Here is a 27,825-nt window from a genome sequence, read left to right as displayed (position 1 = left end):
ATATTATGGAAATGACAGCAGTTCATTCAAATATGATCACTGTGAATCAAGGCATAGAATAGAACTATAAAGAAAAGCAAAGGAGTAAGTTATACAAAAATCAGGATACTTGTTATCTCTGGCTGGTGCAGTGGGGGAATGCAATTGGAGAGAAGCATAGGAGTCAGTTAACGTTTTGTTAACCTTTGTGCTGGCTACTTGGAGTGTTATCTTAATTTTTTCAAATTGAATACTTTATTCAGTTTTTACCTGAAACATTTCAAAATACAAATTTCTGAGTTGCCATTCTGTTAAGACAGTCTTTGTCTTTTTTAATTAGAAGAGCACTTAGTCTTCTGGTTGTTACAGGGCTTCTTAATTTGGACTTTCAGAATAAGGTTCAACAAATCTAGGTCCAGGTGGAGACTCAGCCGCTAACTTCCCAGAAAGAACTAAGGGAAGTCACATAACCAACTTAAACTCCACTTACCTTAGCTGTATAACTAAAGGATTTGGATTAGGAACTACTAGGGGACTTTTAAGATCCCTTCTAAGTCTAAATGGTTGTGGAAAAGCTGACAGCACATGGAATGAAGCTACACTGACCTATGCTTGCATGGAAACTAGTGAACTAAGCATAATGTGGAAGGCATTTTGAAAAGTTTCCTTTGGTTGAGAAAATTTAAGCTCTTCATTTTTGCTGTCAGTTCTAAATCACAGTCTCTAGAATCAAACCTATGGTAGTATTTTATATATGATAAGAGTGATATTCCGTCTTTACTCCTTTTTTTCTTGTATTGGAAGTTGGGAGTTAACATGTAGTTGGACTAAAGGTCTTTTTTTTGTGTATCATGAAAAAATGATATTCTTTTCCACTGTAAACCATATTGATTTGGGATATTCTCTGTAACTATGTATATATTTCAGAATGATTGAGAGAGGAAGACTGTGAATTTTTAAAGTATACATGGAAAAATGAGTACATTATATCTGTGAAATCTCATATCATTTTTCTATTGTAAAATGTTATATCGTTTACTTAAATATAAAAGTATGTTATTGCTAATAGTGCTGTGGGTATTAATCCAAATTTACTAAATCCAGTGTCAGAAGAAATTTATTTTATCTACATATGGTTGTTTTAGAATCTACAACAGATTTTACTCTGTTTGTTTACCCATCTGCCTACTCTTCTGCCTCCCCACAGAAATTATTCTTGACAGAAGTATTTTAAAAGAAAAATCTTTACGATGGCCTCAGCAGTACTTAGTTCTGTTCCCACCACCGCTTCTCGTTTTGCCCTGTTACAAGTGGATAGTGGCAGTGGCTCTGATTCTGAACCTGGAAAAGGTAAAGGTCGAAATACTGGAAAGTCTCAAACTTTAGGAAGCAAGTCAACTACAAATGAGAAAAAAAGAGAGAAAAGAAGAAAAAAGAAGGAACAGCAACAGAGTGAAGCAAATGAGGTAACACAGTTATTTGTGTTGTCTGCTTTCCCAGTAGATGGTAATCATCCTGAGAACAGATACTATCTTGTTCCCCTGTGTATCCATAGTACCTGTTCCACAGGTACTCTGAAAATATTACTTCAATGAATGGATGTGAATTTGTGTATATTTAAAATCAAATGTAATGATCTTTTTTTTTTTGAGACAGGGTCTCACTCTGTCACCTAGGCTGGAGTGCAGTGGGACGATCACAGTTCACTGTAGCCTCAACCTCCTAGGCTCAAGGTAGCCTCACACCTTAGCCTCCCAAGTAGCTGGGACCACAGGCACACACTGCCATGCCTGGCTAATTTTTGCATTTTTTGTAGAGATGGAGTTTTGCCATGTTGCATAGGCTGGTCTTGAACACCTGGGCTCAAGCAATCTGCTTGCCTCAGCCTCCCAAAGGGTTGGGATTACAGGCGTGAGCCACCACACCCACCCTGAACATTTTTAAAGTACGTTTTTTCTGACTGTGGAAGTTTGTGTGTTCATTGCATAAAGTTTAAAATAGGAAAGTCTTAAAAGGAAACAGGTCGCAGCCATAAAAAATGATGAGTTCATGTCCTTTGTAGGGACATGGATGAAATTGGAAACCATCATTCTCAGTAAACTATCGCAAGAACAAAAAACCAAACACCGCATATTCTCACTCATAGGTGGGAATTGAACAGTGAGATCACATGGACACAGGAAGGGGAATATCACACTATGGGGACTGTGGTGGGGTGGGGGGAGGGGGGAGGGATAGCATTGGGAGATATACCTAATGCTAGATGACGAGTTAGTGGGTGCAGCGCCCCAGCATGGCACATGTATACATATGTAACTAACCTGCACAATGTGCACATGTACCCTAAAACTTAAAAGTATAAAAAAAAAAAAAAAAGAATGATTCAGTGTAGTTGTAGTGCTAGATATATTATATGGAATTATCAGCAGTTTACCAGTTGGTTCTTTATTAGTACTCCTGATGTCTTAAACAAAAATGAATAATTGTTTATCTTTTCTCAAAGTGTCTCATCTGTTCAGTAACAATCACAGTTTTCTCCGACAGTCTTGCATATTACTTTTTTTTAAAGTGCTTTGGTTTGATATTTCTTTCATTCATTTCTCAGAATAGAACTTAATTCTTCCCTCTTCCAAACACACACTTTTTAAATATTGAATTTCCTCAAAATATTCCATAGTTAACGCAGCCAATATCTTAGCCATCTTCCCCAATAAATCAAAAACCTCTACCAAAAGTTACATAAAATTATTCATTGTCATTTCAGCGTTAGGCCATCTTTTAACCTTGGGTAATTAATATCAAATTTCTACTTGGTCAGTAATATCTCCCTTTTTTCTTCCCCATTCTCAACCCCTTTCTTGAACCTCATTCGATAACTGCTGAATTTCTTTTCTTTCTAGGATTATACTTGAAAGGAAATTGTGATTTATTCCCATTAAACTTTAAAAACATTTTGGCTTTATTTAAGCCAACATGATTCTATTTGGATTTGCTTTCTTTTTCACTACAGATCTTAATCACTTCTGTTTCTTTTATGCCCTGTGTTTCTACATTTATTTATTTTTTCTTTATTAATGCTTAAATTCTTTCCCTCCTCAGCTCCAGCACCCATTTCCCTTCCTTTTCTTGCTTCACAACCCTTCTCCTTTGGGGAAGTTATAAGATTAGAGTGAGATGACCCTCAGCTCCACTCACTAGGTTACAGGATTCATTACTAATCCTACAGATTAGTTTTAGTCATGTGAGCCATGGTGATTTTGGTCTCTTTTTCTTTTTTGGAGGGTAGGTGGAAGAAAAGACTTTTGTGTTGCTCTGAATTGTGTGGTGTGTGCCTGTAAGAGCTAGAATTAGTATAGTCGTTTTTCTACTCTGATACAAGCTAGTCTGATGACAGTGCCACACACAGACGAGGAGAAAGTTGAGGAGATCTCAGAGAAATGAAGCAGGAGCCTTGATTAACCTGTTTATGAAGCTCATTCTACTTCCAGACTTTACAATGATGTGATCTCTGAGCTGATAAATTCTTCTACTGGAGTACAGTACAGTAGTTTCTATTACTTCCAGTATATCCTAACTGGTATATACAAATTGTAACATTTTTTTAAAAATCTAAAGTACAGTAAGCATATTGTTGGTCAGCCTAAATAACAGAGAGAGGCTCTCTTAACAGAAATGATATTTAGGAATAGGGCATTGCCATGGGAATACATGTGCCATGATAAACTATGTATGTTTAAGGAAGTACAGGAAAACAAAGGTTTTTAATAGAAAAAAATGAGAAGGATTACATAATTGTTTTGAGATAATTATCCTTGGCTACAAGGATCACACTGGTCTGAGGTTGGACAGACAGTTGCTGGGCAGATGTCTTTCCAGAAGTATTTTTTGTGTAAGGTTGTGACAGCCTTTGTGTAAGGTTGTAGTTTTTGAAGAATGTTTTGTGATAGTTTTTGTCAGGCATTTATTCATGAGAACCCTATTTTCATGGCCTTTCCTGACTCTGTTTGTTAGGATTTTTTTGTTTTTGTTTTTAACACGAGTGACTCTTGATTTCAACAGCTTTAATTTTCTCCCTTTTGATCAAGATCTTTCTCTGAAGGCATTGATGATCAGTCTTCCTGTAATTAGGTTTTGATTGTCACTTGGTGCTGGGATGGACTGGTTTGGTCCCACATTGGAGAGGGTGATTGGTGACCAGGAATCAGTGTTAAAATTCTTCTAGCCACATTTGAGCAACAAGGGAGATTGAAGATACGGAAACAAGTGAAAAAATCCAAGCAACTGGAATACTTCAGCTGTTTGCAAGTCTGTTGACTCCACAGTCTTCCTGCAAAGCCAAAGTAGCTAACATCATAGCAGAAGTAGCCAAAAATGAGTTTATGCGAATTTCATGTGTGGATGCTGGATTGATTCACCACTGGTGCAGCTGCTAAATAGCAAAGACCAGGAAGTGCTGCTTCAAACGGGCAGGGCTCTAGGAAACATATGTTACGATAGCCATGAGGGCAGAAGTGCAGTTGACCAAGCAGGTGGTGCACAGATTGTAATTGACCATTTAAGGTCACTGCAGTATAACAGATCCCGCCAATGAGAAGCTCTTGACTGTCTTTTGTGGCATGCTGATGAACTATAGCAATGAGAATGGTAAACAAAACTGAAAACTTGCTTTATCTCTGGGGGAAAAATTAAAAATTATCTTTACTATAGTGCAAAACAAAAATATTTGAAAAGTGATGAACAAAGAATTCGTAAGTGGCATATAAAATTAATAATTAGCCAACATTAAATTTCAATGTTTCAAAAATGTAAAATGGTTAATTTACTAAATGGGACTAATTTTTGAAGGGCTGCCAGTTTTGATCAGTATCAAAAACAAAAACTCCGCAGCCCTATAGTATGATTTAAGCATTCTTACTGTGAACATTTAAAAAATAAACAATATTAAAAAAAAAAAAAAGAAACAGGTCATTTATAGATATAACCAGAGATATAACCAATTAATATTTTGGTATGTGTTTTCTGTACACATATATAAATTTATATGAATATATACATGTATGTATATATCCTTCTAATACTTAAATGAAAATGGGGTTATATAATAGACTGTTTTATAACTGGCTTTTAAAAAAAAATTAACCATGAGCAGTTTTCCATATTGGTAAATACAGATCTCTGTTATTTTAAATGAATCCACAGTTTACAATATTTAATTACATGGTTATTTCATACTTAATTTAATTGAACTCATGATAAGCATTTGGGTTGTTTCCTATTTTTTACTGTTATAGGCAAAAATCATATGACTAGTTGTTTTTGTTTTTTTGAGACGGGGTCTCACTCTTGTTACCCAGATTGGAATGCAGTAGTATGATCTCGGCTCACTACAACCTCTGCCTCCCAGGCTCAAGTGATCCTCCCACCTCAGCCTCCCAAGCAACTGGGACCACAGGCACACACCACTACGCCAGGCTAATTTTTTGTATTTTTGGTAGAGACAGGGTTTCATCATGTTGCTCAAGTGATCCACCCACCTTGGCCTCCCAAAGTGCTGGGATTATAGGTGTGAGCCACCGTGCTGGCCTCTTTTATTTTATTTTTTTGAAGAGAAGACAGAATCTCTCTCTCTTGTCCAGGCTGGAGTTCAGTGGCATGATATAGCTCACTGTAGCCTCAAACTCCTGGGTTCAAGCAGTCCTGTTGCCTCAGCCTCCCAAGTAGCTAGGACTACAGGCAAGCACCACCACACCCAGCTAATTTTGTTTTTTTGTAGAGACAGGGTCACAGTACATTGCCCAGGCTGTTCTCAAACTCCTGGCCTCAAGCGATCCACCTGCCTCAGCTTCCCAAAGTGCTGAGATTACAGGTGTGCAACACTATTCCTGACCCTCTGTAACTCGCATTGAATGTACATTTTTATGCATTCGATGGTCTTTTTTTTTTTTTTTTTCTTTCTGAGATGGAGTCTTCCTCTGTTGCCCGAGCTGGGTTTTAGTGCCGTGATCTCAGCTCACTGCAACCTCCTCTGCTTCCCAGGTTCAAGCAGTTCTTCTGCCTCAGCCTCTCGAGTAGCTGGGACTACAGGCACGTGCCACCACACCTGGCTAATTTTTATATTTTTAGTAGAGATGGGGTTTCACAGTGTTGGCCAGGCTGGTCTGGAACTCCTGACCTCGTGATCCGCCTGCCTCGGCCTCCCAAAGTACTGGGATTGCAGGTGTGAGCCACTGCGCCTGGCCCATTTCTTTTCTTTAGAGTAAAAACTGTATGGAAGGCCCTTTTTTCCTAGACATACTTAGCTTTACTTATATGACCAACATTTAATATGCCCATTGTTTTTAAAAGAAATTCTGAGCTACAACTCTAGTATGTGTTTTGTTTAATAGAAGGAGCCGTTGGGTATATAAGGACCTTTCTTTTTATTATTTAATGAAAGAATAGTGTTTTATTCTCATAGTAATGTCCCAAGACTTAGAAAAAAGCCTTTTCAGTTTATTTTTTCTATTACATTTCCATCTCCATTGCTTTCTAAATATTCTTTAAAATGCTATCCACACAGTAACTTTAAAGGAAAGATATTTTCCTCACTGGATGATAACCTTTCAGAAGTCAGATCTTTCAGAACTTTTGATTGCCCACTATTTTCTTTTAGGAATTAAGATGATTTGAGGGAAACAGAAAATAAGGCAATAATGGAGTTTATATTAGAGAATAAGAAAATATAAAACAGAATGAGTGTGAAGGATCCACCCTTTCCACTTCAGCCATTTGCAGTTCTATAAGCCTTTACTTTCTGTAAAGCAAACAGTAGCCGACCTACCAGTGCTTCATTTCCAGCAGCATCTCCTTCTGAATGTCCTTTCCAAATCAGAAACCAGCTACTTACATTGGTGTTTCTATCTTACTCCCTTTTGCAGAACAATATATTTGGTAAAAACCACAATTACTTTGCACCAACCTAATATTAACAGTTAAAATTGTTGATCCTCAGTTGAAATCCTCTTTATTAGTTTCTCAGGGCTGCCTTAAAAAAAAAAACCACAAACTTGGTGGCTTAAAACAACGGAAATTTATTTTTTCACAGTTCTGGAGTCTAGTAGAGGTTCAAATCCACAGATCAAAAGGGCCATTCTTTCTCTGAGACTCTGAGTAGAATCTTTCCATGCCTCTTCTAGCTTCTGGGTGTCAGCTGTCAATCCATGGCATTCCTTTGGCTTGCTGTGTCCTCACCCCAATCTCTGCCTATGTTGTTATGTGGCATTCTCTGTGTATCTGTGTCTTCACCTCTTTGTATAAGGATACCAGTCATATTGGATTAGGGCCCAACCTAATTCAGCATGACTTTATCTTAACTTGATTACATCTGTAAAGACCCAATTTCCAAATAAGGTCACATTCAGGGACACTTGGAGGTTAGGGCTTCAAGGTATCTTTAGGGAGGATACAATTTGTTAAAAACTTAAGACAAATTAAATTGAACACTTCAAATGTGCAAAGACCGATTCACAATTCAGCAGCCCCCAGAACCAGAATAGATTCAGAGCTACTCCTGGGCTGTCAGTTGGTCAGATAGTATTTGTGGACAGAAAACGGAAGTGAGGTACAGAAACAGCTGGACTGGTTACAGCTCCACCTTTGCCTTATTTGAACATGGTTTGACAGTTGACCACCTGTGATTGGCTAAAACTGGGCGATTGGTACAAAAGTAGGTTATAGTTTGTTTATACATTGTTAGGTTACAGTTCACTATGTATGGAGAAACTTTCAAGTTGAACTTAAAATATGTAAGGAGGCAGTGGGGGCCGGGCGCGGTGGCTCACGCCTGTAATCCCAACAACTTTTGGGAGGCTGAGGTGGGCGGGATCACCTGAGGTCAGGAGTTCAAGACCAGCCTGGCCAACATGGTGAAAACCCATCTGTACTAAAAATAGAAAAAGTATCTGGGCGTGGTGGCATGTGACTGTAATCCCAGCTATTTGGGAGGCTGAGGCAGGAGAATTGCTTGAACCTGGGAGGCGGAGGTTACAGTGAGCGAGATTGCGCCACTGCATTCCAGCTGGCGACAGAGCGAGACTCTGCCAAAAAAAAAAAAACAAAAAAAAAAAAAACGTAAGGAGGCAGCTTTAGGCTAAACTTTTTTTTTTTTTAAACTGCTCCTTGCAGAACAGGGCTAACTCATAGGCAGTATGCTCAGTGTCTGCTGGCTAAACTTAATTTAACAAATTCAGTTCATAACAGCCTCTCAGTATTTTTCTCTCGTTTCAACTACTTTGTCTCAGATTATTTTTATTGTTGGGAGTGGCTTGGCCCATACTGTTTTAGTTGATTATGTTACTTTGTGGACTAGGCCCTGTATTTTTCAGGACTAGCAAAGTAGTTGTCAGAGTTGCTTAGGCGATCTCTCACTATTTAAACTTTTAAATGTGTAAGCTTTCTGAACTGTATTGTTTTGCATTTTATTTTATTTTTATTTTTGAGACAGGGTCTCACTCTGTTGCCCAGGCTGGAGTGCAGTGACATGATCACTGCTCACTGCAGCCTCAACCCCCCGGGCTCAGGTGATCCTCCCACCTCAGCCTCCTGGGTAGCTGGGACCACAGGTGTGTGTCACCACACCCGGCTAGTTTTTTTGTTGTTGTTGTATTTTTTGTGAAGACTGGGTTTTGCCACATTTCTGAGGCTGATCTCAATCTCCTGGGCTCAAGCAGTCCACCTGCTTCACCCTTCCAATGGGCTAAGATTAGAGGGGTGAGCCACTGAGCCCAGCTGTGTTTTGCATTTTAAAAGCACACTTGTTTTACTGTTTTCTACTCCTATAAACTTCTTTTTAGTAAAGAAGAATGATTAAAATGGTGGTATAATAGAGTATAATACATTTTTTACTTAATCATTTTATATATAGATCTACCAACATTATCTCAAATGCTGGCAAAATTAACATTCTACAAAGATTATAGAAAACACAAATAATAACTTTAGCTGTGTGAGTTAGCAAAACGAGTGGTTGGAGTAGAAGTATAAAAATATCATTGGTTTTTTTTTAATTAAATCATTAGTATCCCAGGATTGGTAAACTGAATTTAATATATTTTTTGTTTGTTTTATAGCTCAGGAATCTTGCTTTTAAGAAAATTCCCCAGAAATCCTCCCATGCTGTTTGTAACGCTCAACATGATCTTCCATTGTCAAACCCAGTACAGAAGGATTCACGAGAAGAAAATTGGCAAGAGTGGAGACAAAGAGATGAGCAGGTACAACTAAGTAAATAAAATTGCTTTTTCATTGAATTTATGGATTTTTCAGATGGCAGTGCCTCTGAATTCATGTCACCACTGTTCTGAGAAGCAATTTGTATTGGATTAATTCATATTTGTTGCTTTTAATAAGAGGTTCTGTTTTTGATCTACTGAAAAACAAAAGTGATACATTTGTTGTTTATGTTAGTTTTGACAATATGAAGCAGTTATTTTGTGGTTTTAAAAATCATCTGCCTTTTATAAATCAGGGAGAGACAGGGAAGGTAGGGGAACAGTATTAAATTATTCCAAGTAAGAAAATCACATTTGTAGGGCAGAAATCTCTTGTTAAAAATACACAGTGACTAGGCTGGGAGTGTACAGCCTACAGGTGGCTCACACCTGTAATCCCAGCAATTTGGGAGTCTGAGGCGGGTGGATGGCTTGAGCCTAGGAGTTTGAGACCACCCTGGGCCACAGAGCAAAACCCTTTGTCTACAAAAAAATAGAAAAATTAGCCAGGCATGGAGGCGCACACTTGTGGTCCCAGCTACTCAGGTGGCTGAGGTGGGAAGATCACCAGAGCTCAGGAGGTCGAGGCTGCAGTGAGCCATGATTTTGTCACTGCACTCCGGCCTGGGCAGCAGAGTGAGACCCTGTCTCATAACAAAAAACAAATAATACCCAGTGACAGTTTTGCTTAAAAAAGAAATCCTTTGGGAAACTTTACTGTTGTTTGTTTCTTTAACCTGTTTACATGATATTTTGTTCTTCTATGTCTCTATTAAATGTCATTAACAACCAAATAAAATAGATAACTCATTAAGATGAATACATATCTTTTTTGTGTGTGGAGTCCAGGAAAATAACATACTAAGCCTGGAATGTATTCTAGGAGATGCTATATGTATAGTAAGTGATGAATTATTTATTTGCCTGTCAAACTATCATTTGATGCATTCAGAATGAGTATCATTCTAGCAGATGTTAGGTCTAGTAGAGTGGCTATTTCTATCATTCTTGGGTTACCAGTTTTAAAATAAATAGACTATACTGAGTTATTCTCTTAACATAAACTATGCTAATTATAACATTTTCTTTAGGATTTTGCAGTGCCTCAGGCTCATGATTATGAGCATTAATTATTACTATAGAGCCATGCAGTAGTGCTGTTCAAATGGCAGTTCCAGGTACTGGTATACTGGATAAATCATCTTGTACTGTTTCTAGGGGTTGATTCTTTTTTTCTTATAAAATATTCATTATGACCGATTCTTGTTTACAAATATAAATGTTTTGATGATCTACTTGTTTAGCCAGTAATAGAATTTACCAGTGTCGTCACTGGAGAGAATTTCTCCCAGTGGCCTAAAGTTTACTGGAGAACTAATGAAGGAAAACTACTCAAATTTGCACCAAAATAAATTCCATGCAACATGGGAACTTGATCACAGATATCTGATTGCGTTTTCTTCTGCTCCCACTGATTGCTGCTGAAATGAGCAGGTAATGATGAAAAGGAAATAGCGTGACTTGGCCCTGATCCTATATAAGGATGCCGTTGAAGGCCCAGGAACTTTGACGAATTTCTGCTGAGTATACTACTGATGGGTCACTTAGGAAGACCTGGAACCTTATGTGGGAGACTCACTTGGAAGAAAATAATGTGTGGAAGTAGAGTAGATCTTGGGATAATTACACTGAGAGGTGAGGAAGAGATAAGGGCAAGCCTTGCAACTGGTGGACAATATACTATCTGGAATCTATCTTATTATTATTAGTAGAGTAATAATAGATTTCAAAAGTAGCTACATTTACAGGGATCAGGCAATGACTATATACTAGGCAGAAAGCATACAATGTAGGGGGTGTTCTTCCTGACACAGTATAAGAAATTTCAGGGATGGAGGGCTGAGCCAGACAGAAAGCTGGACGTGGAAAACTTAGCTGTTATTTGGCTGCTTATGTCAAACACGAAAGAGAAATTATGCTAAGAACAAAGTTTCCTACTCCTAAATCACCATATTGATAATGCAAATTTACATCAACTAAGCCTTAGCATACAATCTGAGAGCTAGAATTAAACACCTAACCAGATGGACAGTAGGAAAGCACTCAGTTCGCCTGTTTATGAGCAAACACTGGATCTCAGTTGATCTTGTATCAATGGAAGAAAAGTTTCTGCTACATGAAGGAAAAGAACATTGTACTTAGTGTCTGGAGTGAAAGCACACCTCGAAAAAGATTTGCTGCAGGAAATGGAAGTTTATTTTAGATAGCACCTATGTTTTACTTTAATAAAAATCAAGAGGCTAGAACGTTTTGTAAAAGTCAAGGGGATAGTAATGTTATATAAGAAAGTAAGATAAAATAATGCACTAAAATGAAAAAGTGACTGAGAGAAATTAAAAGGGAGATGGGTGAATTAAAACTGAGATGGGGCCGGGTGCGGTGGCTCACACCTGTAATCCCAGCACTTTGGGAGGCCTAGGTGGGCGGATCACCTGAGGTTGGGAGTTCGAGACCAGCCTGACCAATGTGGAGAAGTCCTGTCTACTAAAAATACAAAATTAGCCAGGCGTGATGGTGCATGCCTATAATCCCAGGTACTCGGGAGACTGAGGCAGGAGAATATCTTGAGCCCAGGAGGCAGAGGTTGTGAGCCAAGATTGTGCCATTGCACTCCAGCCTGGGCAACAAGAGTGAAACTGCATCTCAAAAAAACAAAAAAAAGTGAGATGGGTGAATTTTAAAATTTAGGAAGTAAAATCATAGCAGATTAAAAACTTAATTAGAAGGACCAGAGTATCTACTAAAGAAAGCTGAGCCAATTGTGTGAAGGAAAGTTTGAGATAAGTTTTGCTGATAAAATTGACACGATAGATTGGAACACTGAATTTAAATCCAACAGAGGCATAATTAATGTCCCTGAAACAAATAGAAGAGACACAGGTATTAGAGATTATGTTGATAGGCCAAGTGCAGTGGCTCATGCCTGTAATCCCAGCACTTTGGGAGGTTGAGGCAGGAATATTGCTTGAGGCCAGGAGTTTGAGACTGGCCTGGGCAACATAGTGAGACCCTAGCTCTAAAAAAAGAAAAAAGATTATTTTGATAAAATCTAAGCTTGAAAAGAACACCAAATTTAAGTCTTTTAAGAATTAGATTCTAATTTTAAGAATGAGGAATAAGGAAATAGTAGTATAAATATATACACAGGAGAAAACTGGTTGCCTACACAGGATGAAGAATCAGGCTGGCTACTTTAATCACCAGAACCAAAATGTTAGGACCAAGAATTTCACATCTAGCCTAGAAGTCATTTGTGTGATTGTGAAAGAAACACACTCAGGCCCAGTGCAGCAGGTCATTCCTGTAATCCCAGCACTTTAGGAGGCCAAGGTAGGCAGATCACTTGAGCCCAGGAGTTCGCGAGACCAGCCTAGGCAATATGGCAAATCCCCATCTCTACAAAAAAATGCAAAAATTCACTGGATGTGGTAGCGCATGCCTGTAGTCCCAGCTACTCAGGCTGCAGTGAGCCGTGATCATGCCAGTGCACTTCAGCCTGGGTGACAGAGCGAGACCCTATCTCAAAAAAAAAAAAAAAAAAAAAAAAAAAAGACACTCTCAGACATAACAATAACTGAGAGAGTATACCACCATTATCCTTTCTGCAAATTTTTCTGAGATGTGCTCCTGTCAATTAAAAAGAAAATCTAAATAAAGAGCACAAACAATAAAAAAACACTAGTGGTGAGTATTTAAGCTAGTTCAATAAAGAATTAACTCTAAGTAGCAGCTAACTTGTATCTATCCCAGCACACTTCATTGTGGAAAAGTGGTCTTATATTCCCTTTATTTGCTTAGATGTATATATCAAAAGATGTGTATGTTTCTTAATTGAAATGAGTGTCATGTGATACATGATGTATAAAATGATATGTAAATTATATCCCAGTAAAGCTGTTTTTAAAAAAATATGTAGGGCATGGCTTTGACTTGGTTGTATGCATAATCTTCACTTTTTTTTTTTTTTTTTTTTTTGAGATGGAGTCTCGCTCTTGTCGCCCAGACTGGAGTGCAGTGGCACAATCTCGGCTCACTGTGACCTCTGCCTCCCGGATTCAAGCGATTCTCCTACCTCAGCCTCCTGAGTAGCTGGGATTACAGGCATGTGCCACCACGCCCGGCTAGTTTTTTGTATTGTTTTTTAGTGGAGGTGGGATTTTACAGGCCAGGCTGGTCTCGAACTCCTGACCTCAGATGATCCTCTCCTCCCCACCTCCACCTACCAAAGTGCTGGGATTACAGGCGCGAGCCACCATACCCAGCCACTGTTTTTTAAAACGATTAAATCAAGATCAAGAAACATATTGTTCACCAACAGCTGTTGCCTATGAATAAATCTCTGTGTAGATGTTTTTCAGGTATAATCTGCTTTATGCATGATGCACTGATATTATTGATTCCAGTGTACCTTTTTTTAGAAGTCATGACTCAAAAAATAAGTAGAAAAATCTCTTCTTAAGGGTTTCAGTGATTAACAGACCAAATTTTATTGTGTATTTCTTCAGTTACTGTATTGATTCAAACTCTACACATCACTGGTATTTTTCTCACTCTGAAGTGACATGTCTGTTAGTATGTGCACAATAGCAAGTTCTCTCTTACGTGACATCCTTCAGTTCATTTGATAAAGGTTTTTTTCCAATAGCTTGTTCTGGTTTTGTTTGTTTGTGAGTGTAATATTTATCATTAACTGTGTGGCTGGTATAATAAATCCCTTGGCAGTAGTTTGACTACCTGGTTTCCTTATAAGGAGTGTAAATTCAAATAAATCCATTGTATTTTTGGCTCTTTAGCAACAAAATTAATCACTTTTATGCTGGAAAGCATTACTTAGTAGTTGTTCTGGAAAGACTCCTACAGGTCCCTTGGCTTTGTTTGAAAGTGAAACAAAAACTGTGATATCTTCAGGCCACTGGTCTCACCAAGTTTCTTTCTCTCTTTTTTTTAATTTTCATATATTTTTTGAGATGGGGTCTTACTCCCATCGCCCAAGCTGGAATGCAGTGGTGTGATCATGGCTAACTGCAGCCTTGACTCCCAGGCTCAGATGATTCTCCCGCCTCAGCCTCCCAAGTAGCTGGGACTACAGGCACACTCCACCATGGCTGGCTAATTTTTTGTATTTTTAGTGGAGATGGGGTTTTGCCATGTTGCCCAGGCTGGTCTTGAACTCCTGGTCTCAAGCAGTCCACATACCTCAGCTTCCCAAAGTGCTGGGATTGTAGGCATGAGCCAACACACCCAGTCTTCTGACCAGATTTCATGACAGGTAGCTAGGAGCAAATAGATGGATGACTCAAATGAAAATTTTAAATATTCATTATCTTAATTTTCTGTTTATAACTTTCCTTTTCTGCTCCTTTTGTGACATCACTCTCATCCTAACACATACACGTTTATATTCTATATTCACTGTATTGGAGTCCTGTTAATTTCAAAATTTATTGTGTTTTTATAAGTTGCATTATTTACGGTTCTATTTTCATTACTACTTTTAATTCTTTTGTGACTCATGAACCATTTTTATTGCTTGGAGGTGTGATAAAGCATACAACAAAAATACAGACTTAGTAAATGCAAACAGCACTCAGAAGACATAAAAATACATTAGCTGAGATGAACTGAATGTGGTAATGAATGTGAATTATATATGTCATTTTTGTAGAACTCTGACAACCTTTAGAATAATTATGTTCAATAAGACTACTGTAAGATTTCTGGGAAAATAATCTTGCTTTCCAAATTACTGAAAGATATGTAGTCTACACTTTGAAAATCTAATGGGTTAGAGGACCACTATGCACTACTGCTATTAAGTCCAATCAGTTGGCTGCAAGTGTTAGATGTCTTCAGAATGGTGATCTCTTTTGTTTTATAGTAACTATATTTCCATGTTGCCTATGAGAATTGAAGACTAACTCTTCATTTGGAATTTATTTTGTTTGGATTTAAATGAGTAAAATTGTAATGGTACTTAGACTTACAAATTAATTTTTAAAAAATGTTAGTACCAAAATATTTACTGTCCTTTAGGTTTTTCATTGGTTCTTCATACTCTTTAACTGATTGAGCTATAGGTTTGCTTAAATAGAAGAAAAAATGTTTTACTACTAGATGGGGAGTAGGAGGCAATGAGGAAGTCAAGAGGAAGGGGATCTGAAGTACTCCATCTTGGACACATGTAAGTATCTTCTTGAATTCTGTAGGCATTTTAGTGCCTGCTATTTCCTCTTTTTCTTCCTTTCCTCCTACTCCCATAAATAAAAAGAAAATAATAAGGAACTTCCCATTCGCAAACTTAAACAAGGTACTTTTTTAAAAGTATGCTTTTATTTGCATTTTATTGCCTGGAGCCTGTCTTATAGGCCCAGTCTCTGTCTCTGTCTCCCTCTCTCTTTTACCTATACATTTACTGATTAAGTAGATTGTCGGCTATAGTTGTAGCAGTCTTTGACAGAGAATAAAGATATGTTTAGAGAATTTTGAATCACATTTTCTTTCTCTTTTCTGATATGTGTTAGTCTTGTGCTACCATTCTCCCTGTTATCTAAGGTCAAAAACCTTATCTTTGATTCTTTCACACTTCATATTGTCAGTGTTCCAAAACTTGATCAGTCTCTTCTTTATTTTCTGCACTGCTACATTTTGGTCCAGGTACCCATATGCTGTCTGAGATTACAATGGCTTAGTCAGACACATTGATTCTAGGTTCTCATTCTTCTAATATTCCAGTTTATATCTTAAAAATTACTTTTATTTAATATTAGCATTCCTCTTTTTTCTGCCCTATAGCCTTAAATTTTAGGAAGTGTCTGGAACCTTATGCTGCCCTAACTAAGCAATCTTATTTTCTACTATTCTCCAACATGGGAGAGTAATTCTAATTCATTTGGTACTGCTCTTATGCCAGGAACTGTGCTAGGTACTTCATACATATTACAACTTTAAATCCTTAAAACTACCTTGTACAGTTGATATTCCAATGTCCTTTTTAAATGTTCTGAGATTCACAGGAGTTAATATAACTTGTTCAAAGTCACAGCTAGCATGGGTGGAATAGGAATTTAAATTATCCATTTCTGTGATCTCCCAAAGCCTGTGTTTTTTCCACATCTTTCTCTTGTAATGTTTAAAATTCACTTTTTGTCAGAATGACTTTCCTTAGTATCCCATAGTATATCTATTCTTAATATTATAACATTAACATAATTTGGCTCTTCCTGCAGTTCTATTTCTGCCTATCCAAATTGTATCTATATTTAAATACCAACTTAAAAGGATTTTTTTTCTGTATTCCTGAATCACATTTGTTGTTGATCTTCTTTTTCTCAACTTTTGTAGCTCTTTTAATGTCTTATTCTATTTCCTGTAGTTCATACACGTTAATCTTAACATCCTCAACTGGGTAGGAATTCTTCAAGGGCAAAAGCCAAATTTATGCTGCTGCTTTAAATTAAGCCCCACAGGCAGGGAGGGCACAGCCCCTAGAAGACTCTAAATGAATCCTTAGTGGCTGATTGGTCATACAATGAAATTTTTGGAAGATTTGTTCTAGTTTTCAAAAATTTAAATTTAAATCATTTTTGTCTACCTGCATTTTCTTGTATACTAGTTTGTGTTAACAATTAAAAGGTAAATTTAAAGTCTGAGCTACAATCAGAATCAGTTGCTGGGAGGGCCATATGTTTTTACTTTAAAATTTCTATTTCTATTTTCCTTTTTTTTTTTTGAGACGGAGTCTCGCTCTGTCGCCCAGGCTAGGGTGCAGTGGCGTGATGTTGGCTCACTGTAAGCTCCGCCTCCTGGGTTCACACCATTCTCGTGCCTCAGCCTCCCGAGTAGCTGGGACTACAGGCACCCGCCACCACGTCTGGCTAATTTTTTTGTATTTTTAGTAGAGACGGGGTTTCACCGTGTTAGCCAGGATGGTCTTGATCTCCTGACCTTGTGATCTGCCTGTCTCGGCCTCCCAAAGTGCTGGGATTACAGGCATGAGCCACCACGCCTGGCCTAAAATTTCTATTTCATTCAGTTTTTATCATGCGATTAGAATGAACTGCCTTAACATTTAAATTCTGTAAGTTAATATGAAAAATAAAAATGACATCTAACAAGACTTCCAACTTCCTAACCTGTTCTGCCCACTAACTTATTTCTGGAATATCATCAGACTATGTGACATATTAGAAATAATCTCAAATGCCCTTTCTATAATTAAATGTCATCAATAGGGATTAACATTTTAGTGGCAAATTGAAAAGCTTTGTTCAGAATAAACAAGTAGTTTTGTTACTTTTTCTTTTTTTCTTTTTCTTTTTTTGAGACGGAGTCCCACTCTGTCATCTAGTCTGGAGTGCAGTGGTGCAATCTCAGCTCACTGCAACCTCCGCCTCTGGGTTCAAGCAATACTCCTGCCTCAGCCTCCCGAGTAGCTGGAACTACAGGCATGCACCACCATGCCAGGCTGTTTTTTTTTTGTTTGTTTGTTTTGTTTTGTTTTGTTTTTTGTATTTTTAGTAGAGATGGGGTTTCACCATGTTGGCCAGGCTGGTCTCAAACTCCTGACCTCAGGTGATCCGCCCACCTCGTCCTCCTAAAGTGCTGGGATTATAGGCGTGAGCCACTGTGCTGGCCTAGTTTTGTTAATTTTTCTGTTGGGATGATTACTGTCCTTTAAGTTTAGTGAAACATTTTATTATCAGTTTGCCATGAGGTTAGGTGGAGAAATTGATGGAAATTTCCTTTTACCTTATAACCGTTGAATACCCATGTACATAAGTGTATATAGTAAGACTAAAAGATTAATTTATTACTTTTTCTTGCTAATTACTAGTTTAGAGTAATTCTTCAATTCTTTTCAGTTATTCCATAAAGTATGTATAATTTACACTGGGCTTAATCTGATTTTCTAGTTCTATATAGCCTTACTTACCATTTTAATTCTAATCGTATTTTTCTGCGTTCGATTGTTTTTCTGTGTAAGCTTAATCTTTTTTTCCTCTATTTTTATTGTATCAGCATAGGATTAGATGCTTTCAAAGGGATGACTTTGCTTAGAAATGTTTAGTTCATAGTGTCTATTAAGATTTTTCTAGTTTTTAAGGTTTCTCTTTGAAACAGATCACTTCTTTTTGGAGTTGGTTTCTAGTTTAGTTTAGATTTTTAAAAATCATTAAGTAATAGAAACAATTATGATTAACTTAGACAAAAAAACTTTTTTGAAGGATACTGAGGGATTCACAGATTTGAATTAAAAACTAAATAATTAGGTCTTGAAAAAGCTGGAAACCAAGGAATTTGGGAGTGCTCAGAGGCATGAGCTAGTAGATGTCATTTTTCGAGTGTTATAATCAGATAATTAAACCCCACCTGCTTTTTCTTTGTTCTCAAAATTTAATTCCTGGGAGGAAAAAAAAGGAATTGGATCACTTGCCCCCACCTTTTGTCATTGGTGATGATAGCTTGGGTGTTTGTGTGGTATGGTAGTGCTTAGTGTACAGAATTATGCGACTGGCTGTTCTGCTGAAACCATGGGACTTTGGAATGAAGTGCACTTATTTAAAGGAATCGAGGAAGGGATTCTGGACAGATAAAAACAAGAGATGCCCACTAAATTTATGCTTTTGTTATCCTGTACACATAGACACATACATGTACACAAATCCAGGATGTTTACCCATGTCATGTTGCAGCTATCTTATATACAGCTGCAAACCCACTCACCTTATGCCCAGTAGTGGACAACTCAAAGTCGCATCCAACTACTGCAACATTCTGTTTGGCAATTAGGAAAAGTAAGTCTTGTAGAGATTAATTGGATTGGAGGGTGGTGAAAACTGGATTTTAAAAAGTTAGGTGAGATTGATTAGTGAAAAAGAGAAACAAATATATATCACAAAGAATCATTATTAGATGACTTAAAGCAACCATATAGTTTATCATTTTGAGAGTAAAAAGATGCACTATGAACAATTATTCTGTAACACCTGGCATATGCCAGGACATTTGGCAAACTTATTTTGTACCTGTGGTTTTTTCTATATTCGTGAAATGGTATATTGTGTTTAATAATGCTTATTGAGTTATTTTTTAGTATTCTTATATTTTTGAGTAATAATCACTCATAATTTTTAGTGTCCTGAACTGAATGTTGCCTTTGACATCTATTATAGTGCCAATTATTTGGTAAGTTTTTTTATTAAGGTAAAAAGTAAGATTATATCATATACAATAGATAATTAACAATGAAGAGGAGAAATGGAAATCTCAAAATTGGAAGTTTGTATTTTGATGTCTTCTATAGAATATAGGCTTCCTAGTTTGGCATGGTTAGATAACTTTGGAGAATCCATATTGTTTTTTAACATATTTGCTTTCTTTTCCTCTGTATATAGTAATATGTATGGTTATTTTGCTCATGTGATGTAATGATACTGTCTGTTTATTGTGAAACTTTTTTTTTGTAGCTGACATCTGAAATGTTTGAAGCAGATCTTGAGAAGGCATTGTTACTAAGTAAACTAGAATATGAAGAGCACAAAAAGGTATTTACATACTTACTGATTTAGATATTTTAGAAGTTTAAGTGGTGAGAGGTTCAAATCAACCTACTTGAATTTTACATAAAATTTTTCTATAAAAGTTTGTCCAAAAATTCATTACCATAATAAAATATTACCAAGAAGTGTTTATAATAGGATTCCTTCTCAAGTTTTGAGATAGAACAGAAACAGTTGGAATTAAGCTTTGTCTGGTGACTTGAAATGTTAAGGAATTTCCCCACCCAAGATGAAGGGAAGAGAGAGAATAAAATTCACAACAGATGATTTTAATTTTATTTTATTTATTTTTATTATTATTTTTTCTTGGGACCGAGTCTCACTCTCTTGCCCAGGCTGGAGTGCAGTGGCATGATCTCACCTCACTGCAACCTCCGCCTCCCAGGTTCAAGCGATTCTCACGCCTCAGCCTCCTGAGTAGCTGGGACTACAGGCGTGAGCCACCACACCCAGCTAAATTTTGTTTTTTTAGTAGAGATGGGATTTCGCCATGTTGGCCAGGCTGGTCTCGAACTCCTGAGCTCTGCTGATCCACCCACCTTGGCCTCCCAAAGTGCTGGGATTACAGGTGTGAGCCACTGTGCCCTGCCGATTATTTTAATTTTAAATGAACATAAAAAATAAGTGGATTTAAAATTTTAATATGGGCTATTACAGTACAGGGGCATTTATTGAGAGACCCTCTGCCAGAGTTGCACTACAAATCAAATAAAGTAGAAGGCCATTTCTGAAATTTTGGCCTTGAAAACTCAGCATTTGTTACTGAGCTTTGATATTAGGTTGTGTGTTGAAATGCATTCTATAGCTTGTTATTGAAGGAGGATTTAAGTAAAAAGAAGTGTTGGTTTCCAGTTTCCGTATTTAAATTGTGTGAGTATTCATTACGTTAATATCATTTAACATTTTATTCCGTAACATTTATTGCGATTCTTTTTTGGTTTATAACATTTGTTCAAGCTGTGATTACTCAGTGGTTGATCATAAATGGCCTCTGGTCATCCTTAAGACTTTTTGGCCATGTCCTTGTGCATTAGTGTCTTTATCCAAAATGAAAAGAAGTGAATAATTAAAATTCACAGCAGCTACTCAGGAAGCTGAGACAGGAGGATTGCTTGAGGCCAGGAGTTTGAGACTAGCTTGGGTTAACACAGCAAGACACTGTCTCTAAATATATTTTTTTTTAATTAGCTGGGCATGGTGGTGTGAGCCTGTATTCCCAGCTACTTGGGAGGCTGAGGTGGGAGAACCCCTTGAACCCAGCTGTTAGAGGATGCAGTGAGCTATGATCATCCCACTGCACTCCTCCTGCCTGGGCAAGAAAGGGAGATCCCATCTTAACAAAAAAATTCACAGCATTGATTTTGCTAGTTATTTATAGTTCAAGGGAAAAGGAAAAAAGTTGCTAATAAAGTGGGCTGTATATATTATATGTGTTTCATTTCCATATCCCTTTCTGTTACCCCAAATAACGAAGAATGAACTGTAACCATTATTGTTACATACCCATTTAGACACAAAGCAGGAAAATTACAAAAATTGATACAGCTAGTTTTACTATGATTTAATCATTTAAATGGATTGTCAGGTTACACTGGAAAAGTAATCCTGTCTTGCTCAATTAGGAGATAAAATTTATCAAATAGAATATTATACAAAGGTGACTTCTTGCTGTTAGACTTATGGATATATGTCTAGATTCTAAAGCTAGAAGGATTACCTGTATTCTTAGAGGAGAAATAGAGTAAATAGTGTTGATAAAATGTCGTACTCCCAGCCAGTGTTCTTTGCACAGTCATAGGTGTAGTACTCAAAATCATTGATTTTAGCCGACAATAATGACTAAGAGAAGGGAGGAACTTCTTTTGTATGCAATGGGTAGTTTGATGTGATTACATTGATGGGTAGTCATTGAGATAAAAGTCAATATTCAATAAAACAACTTTTAATACAATTGTTTTAGCCTAAGGATTTTTATAACAGATAACTAAAGTTTGGGATGGCATTTTCTTTTTCTTTTCTTTTCTTTTTTTTTCTTTTTTTTTTTTGAGACAGAGTTTCGCTGTTGTTGCCCAGGCTGTAGTGTAATGGCGCAATCTCGGTTCACCACAACCCCCGCCTCCCGGGTTCAAGTGATTCTCCTGCCTCAGCCTCCCGAGTAGCTGGGATTACAGGCATGTGCCACCATCCCGGCTAATTTTGTACTTTTAGTAGAGACTGGGTTTCTCCATGTTGGTCAGGCTAGTCTTGAACTCCCGACCTCAGGTGATCCGCCTGCCTCAGCCTCCCAAAGTGCTGGGATTACAGGCGTGAGCCACCGCGCCTGGCTGGGATAGCATTTTCTGTTCTATTCTGTCAGTTATTCACCAAATAATTATTGAATAGCCAAAGTGTGCCCCTTGAGTGTAGTGGAGGGAGACATAGTGTATAGTATTGAGAGATGTATGTTCTCAGTGCAGTGGAAATTCAGAATAATAGAAGGCTTTTCAGTGCCTTTGTTGGGGATGGGTTTTAGGAAAGGATTCTTTAAAGAGTCTTATTACATGTGTTAGAAGTTCATGAGGTAGACAAGAGGAAAGTAGGCATTCTGAAGGAAGGAGTGGCAAGTATATAAGATGTGTACATGTGAAAGAATATAGCATATTTGAAAAACTGTCATTTAAGGACCTAGAACTTCTGGAGATACAGCCAGAAGGATAGGACATAAATTTCTTCATGTACTAGGCAAGGAGATTGGGTTTTATACATCCATTGGCAGAAAGCTGTTTAATCATTTTAACTTTTAGATTGATTTTGGGTTTTCATTTTAGAAACTCGTGTAGCAGCGTAGAAGATGGATTGAGGAGCTAAAATTGGAGACTGTTGCAGTATCCAAGCAAAAGGGAGATGGGGGAATGACAGAATGTACAAAGAACAGAGAATGAATTTAAGATATCTTCAGGAGATAAGTTAAACAAGACCTAGTAGTTAATTGGCTGTAAGGTGTGTAGGAGAGTAGGCAAGGATACTCTGAGGTTTCCAACTTAGACAGATGTGCAGATGGTGGTGGCGTAACAAGGTACTTCATAAAGGATTGAGTGGGGAAGGCAGGGTAGTGAGATGGAAAGATAGAATACATTTCGTGTGGAGATGCTTATTGAACATTCCAGTTCAGTTGTCTGTCTATACAGAAATAATTAGTTTATTGGTAGAACTTTAAACTTTGAGATTGAAGAGCAGTGGGTATAAAGCATTAAAAAAATAGGTTAAGAGTGGGATAATGTGAACAACCGCTATGCTTTTGAGAAGGTTGAGAAAAGAAGCCAGCAAAGGAAACTTAGCAGTAGTCAGAAATGTATTAAGAAAACCAAGAGATGCTTGAAAAAAATAATGTGTTTTGGATATGGCAATAAAGAGGAGATTGACCTTAATTTTAGTATCAGAGACCAGCAGAAGCCAGATTTCAGTGGGATGAGGCAGGAAATTGCTGATTATTGTCTTAAATTTGGTCTTGAAAGGTAGAAGGTAGCAATGAGGAGGGGGTTATAGGCCAAGGTATGACTTTTTTTGTTTTCATTTTAATGTTTAAGATGTAAGGGATTGAGTAAATGAATAAAGAGGTATCTCTTTATACAATTTGGCTACCCTAAATTTTGGTTTTTTATTTGCCTTTTATCTTTAAAAAATAAACTTTAAGAAACATATTACCTATTGGTGAGTTTATTTTACAGTTTGTAAACTGAAATTAATTGTTGTTGGTAATTCTTTTTAGGAGTATGAAGATGCTGAAAATACTTCAACTCAGTCCAAAGTTATGAATAAAAAAGATAAAAGAAAGAATCATCAGGGAAAAGACAGACCTCTCACAGTATCACTAAAAGATTTTCATTCGGAAGGTAATGTATATACAGTGCTATTATGCTAAAAGAACTATTCTACATCTGTTTTATACTTCAGTTGTAAATGTCTAATTTTTAAACAATAAGTAAAAGTTATTCATGTATCATGTAGAATGTAAAAAATGTAAACCTTTGTCTTAGTTCGTTTTGTACTGCTGTAACAGAGTACCTGAGAATGGGTCATTTTTAATGAATGGAAGTTTATTGGCTCACAGTTCTGGAAGCTGGGAAGTCCAATATCAAGATGCCAGCATCTGGTGAGGGCCTTCTTGACGAGTCATCACATGGCAAGAGTGAGAGCAAAAGGGGGCCAAATTTGCCCTTTTATAACCAATCCCACCTGTGAGGGTGGAGCTCTGATAGCCTAATTACCTGTTGAAGATCCTACCTCTTAATATTGTTACAATGGCAGTTAAATTCTTCTTTTTTTTTTCTTTTTTTAGATGGAGTCTCACTCTGTAGCCCAAGCTGGAGTGCAGTGGTGCAGTCATGGCTCACTGTAACCTCCGCCTCCATGACTCAAGCAATTCTTATGCCTCAGTCTCCCGAGTAGCTAGGACTACAGGCCTATGCCACCATGCCCAACTAGTCTTTTGTATTTTTTAGTAGAGACAGGGTTTCACCATCTTGCCCAGGGTGGTCTCAAATTCCTGAACTCAGGAGATCTGCCCGCCTTGGCCTCCCAAACTGCTGGGATTACAGGCGTGAGCCACCACACCTGGTGGTGATTAAATTTCAACATGAGTTTTGGAAGGGACAAAACTGTTTGGAAATAAACTAAAACCATTTGGGGTTTTAAAGTAATTTAAAATCAGTCATTAAAACCCCATAAAACTTTAGTAAGAATTTATCTTTTTGTATTTTTGAGTTTGTCTCTTTCCTAAAACTTACTGAAAATAAAAACTGACATTTGTAGTTTGAGTCATCTTGAAACATATTATTTTCCTTATACATAAACTGATTTGGCTTACAGTAGACCAGGAATAGTATTTTCATATTTCAGCCATTGTTGGTCAACCTCTTCAAGTTATCTGGAACTGCATCTTAGAAAATTAAAATACAAATTTTAGAATGAGACTTATTACCAGAAAAGTGTTTATAGTATTTGTATTTTTTATCAAATGGAGAAGACAGAAGGAATTTTACTATCCACTAAACTTTTGAAGATAAACTGCAAAGCACATTATATTTAATGTGGGAAATGTTAAAAATACTTAGCCTGTGCTGTACAGTATGGTAGCTACTATTCATGTGTGGCAATTTAATAAAAATTAAAATGAAAATGTAGTTTCTTAATTGCATTAGCCATATTTCAGGTGCTCAGTCACATATGACTAGTGGCTTCCATGTTAGTCCAGCTATAGAACATTACTAGCATCACAGAAAATTTTATTGAACAGCGCTGTGTCTATACCCGTCAGAATAGTTGCTCACCGTATGAACAGCTATTTGTTCATTGACAGAGCATTTTATTTGACTCATATGAATTCAGCCTTAGTACATTGGGCATTGTTCTGTGAGGATAAATATTACCATAGCAATAATTTCAAAAAGAAAAAAACCCAAATACTGCTTTCAGAAATAAGCCTTTCTTTGAAAATCAGAGAATATATTTAGAAGATTATATTGTTTTCCTTTGAGGATCAAGGAAGTTTTTCCCTGTAGGCTGCCAGTGATTAAGTTGCTTTGTTTTGGGGTTAAAAGAACAAATACATATTAAAATTTCCAAGTTTTGGTCGGGCGTGGTGGCTCACGCCTGTAATCCTAGCACTTTGCAGGGACAAGGCAGGTGGATCCATTTCAGGTCAGGAGTTCGAGCCCAGCCTGGCCAACATGGTGAAACCCTGTCTCTACTAAAAATACAGAGAGTAGGTGGGTGTGTGGTGGCGTGTGCCTGTAATCCCAGCTACTCCAGAGGCTGAGGCAGGAGAATCTATTGAACCGGGGAGGTGGAGGTTGTAGTGAGCCAAGGTTGTGCCACTGGACTCCAGCCTGGGACAACAGAGTGAGACTTCATCGTTTAAAAAAAAAAAAAAAAAAAAAGGCTGGGCGCGTTGGCTCACGCCTGCAATTCCAGCACTTTGGGAGGCTGAGGCAGGTGGATCACCTAAGGTCAGGAGTTTGAGACCAGCCTGGCCAACATGGTGAAACCCCATCTCTACTAAATACAAAAAATTAGCTGGGCGTAGTGGTGCATGCCTGTAATCCCAGCTACTCAGGAGGCTGAGGCAGGAGAATTGCTTGAACCCAAAAGGTGGAGGTTGCAGTGAGCCAAGATTGCGCCATTGCACTCCAGCCTGGGCAACAAGAGCGAAACTCCATCTATCTCAAAAAAAAAAAAAAAAAAAAAATCCAAGTTTAGTAAAAAAGATTTCACCTAAGAAATCTATTTTGGGCTGGATGCAGTGGACCATACCTTTAATCCCAGTGCTTTGGGAGGCCAAGGCAGGAGATCACTTGAGGCTAGGAGCCAGAGGCTAGCTATAGTGAACTATGATCATGCCAGTGCACTCTAGCCTAGGCAACAGAGTGAGATCTTGTCTCTTAAAAAAAAAAGAAAGAAGTGGCTGGGCACAGTGGCTCACGCCTGTAATCCCAGCACTTCGGGAGGCCGAGGTGGGCGGATCACGAGGTTAGGAGATCAAGACCACCCTGGCTAACACAGTGAAACCGATCTTTACTAAAAATACAAAAAATTAGCTGGGCATGGTGGCACGCACCTGTAGTCCCAACTACTCGGGAGGCTGAGGCAGGAGAATCGTTTGAACCCGGGAGGCAGAGGTTGCAGTGAGCTGAGATCGTACCGCTGCACTCCAGCCTGGGCGACAGGGTGAGACTCCATCTCAAAAAAAAAAAAAAAAGAAGAAATACATTTTATTAAAAACTAGGCAGAAACATGGAAAGAATGCTTTCTAAAACTCCTGTTTTCCACATTTGATTTCTTAAATGGTATGTAAATTTGAGAAAAACATCAGTATGTTATTAAAGAGAACCTACACAGCTTTTGCAAGTCATGATTAACACAGTTGAGGTTCTTCCTTAGGTTCTGGCATCACTGTATGCTAAATAGAACATGCTAGAAGAGTGACTGTCTAATTTACCAAGATTTGGTAGTTTGATCTAAAGTTGGTGATTTTGGCATTTACTGTGTTTATGGACACTATTCTGATCAAGAAATTCTTTAGAGAACTGGACCAGCTTTTAGATTCTCAGTCATAAGAAAGTTATATTATTTTTAGTCCTTGAGAATAGAAAATTTCTGCTGTACACAAGAAGCATTGTTAAGTATTAGATATCCTGATCATCTCTACTTTAAATAAGAATACTTGCTCACTATTTGTACTTTATTTAGAGACAGAGTTTTGCTCTGTCGCCCAGGTTGGAGTGCAGTAGCATGATCCTGGCTCTCTGCAGCTTCTGCCTCCTGGATTCAAGCAATTTTCATGCCTCAGCCTCCCAAGTAATTGGGATTACAAGTGTGTACCACCATGCCTGGCTAGTTTTTTTATTTTTAGTAGAGATGGGGTTTCACCATGTTGGCCAGCCTAGTCTCAAACTCCTGGCCTCAGGTGATCCGCCCGCCTGGGCCTCCCAAAGTGCTGGGATTACAGGTGTGAGCCATAGCCCCTGGCCTTATTTGTACTTTAGATTCCCTTATGCTTTCCTCATTCTGCTCTTGATAATTCCTTTCCAGAAATGCTGTGTTGTTTCTAGGCCAATAATTTGTTTCATCTAGATGTATTTGTTATGGGTTATTTTTTGTGTTAATTCTATAAATATATATCAATTTTTAGGTTTTTTAATAGTGCTATTAAATCACCTTGATATATGCTTTTAAAATAAAATAGCTAGTAGTTTTAAAGGACATAAATTACTATTCTACCTTTTCATTACACAAAAGCAGTAATCTGAACATTTTTTGTAGTTATAGTAACCTGTGATTTGATTTTGGACATATTTGTGTCCCCTTGACTTGCTCCCCCCACCTCCCAAATTATGTGGAACCAAAAAACTAGATCATGTGGAACTCATATGCTTAAAATGCAATAATATCCCTTGATATGGGTGGGATTTACTAGGATAAGACGTTCCTTAAGCTGAGTA

General features: G+C 37.6%; 1 protein-coding gene across 4 annotated transcripts in view; it reads left to right on the top strand.

The window, feature by feature from the left end:
• Positions 1-27,825, top strand: part of GKAP1 (G kinase anchoring protein 1) — a 78,972-nt gene that overhangs the window by 10,113 nt on the left and 41,034 nt on the right. For all 4 annotated transcript variants that reach the window (XM_034967503.2, XM_034967502.2, XM_063593989.1 and 1 more), the window contains 4 exons: positions 1,187-1,445; positions 9,087-9,230; positions 19,754-19,831; positions 23,595-23,718. In XM_034967503.2, coding sequence (XP_034823394.1) covers positions 1,230-1,445; positions 9,087-9,230; positions 19,754-19,831; positions 23,595-23,718 — 562 coding nt within the window. In that variant the 5' untranslated portion in view covers positions 1,187-1,229. The remainder of the gene's footprint in view (positions 1-1,186; positions 1,446-9,086; positions 9,231-19,753; positions 19,832-23,594; positions 23,719-27,825) is intronic.

Source organism: Pan paniscus, chromosome 11, assembly GCF_029289425.2.
Source record: "Pan paniscus chromosome 11, NHGRI_mPanPan1-v2.0_pri, whole genome shotgun sequence".
Taxonomy (NCBI): Eukaryota; Metazoa; Chordata; class Mammalia; order Primates; family Hominidae; genus Pan; species Pan paniscus.
Note: the sequence above shows the minus strand (reverse complement) of the source record. Positions and strands in the feature narration are given on the sequence as shown.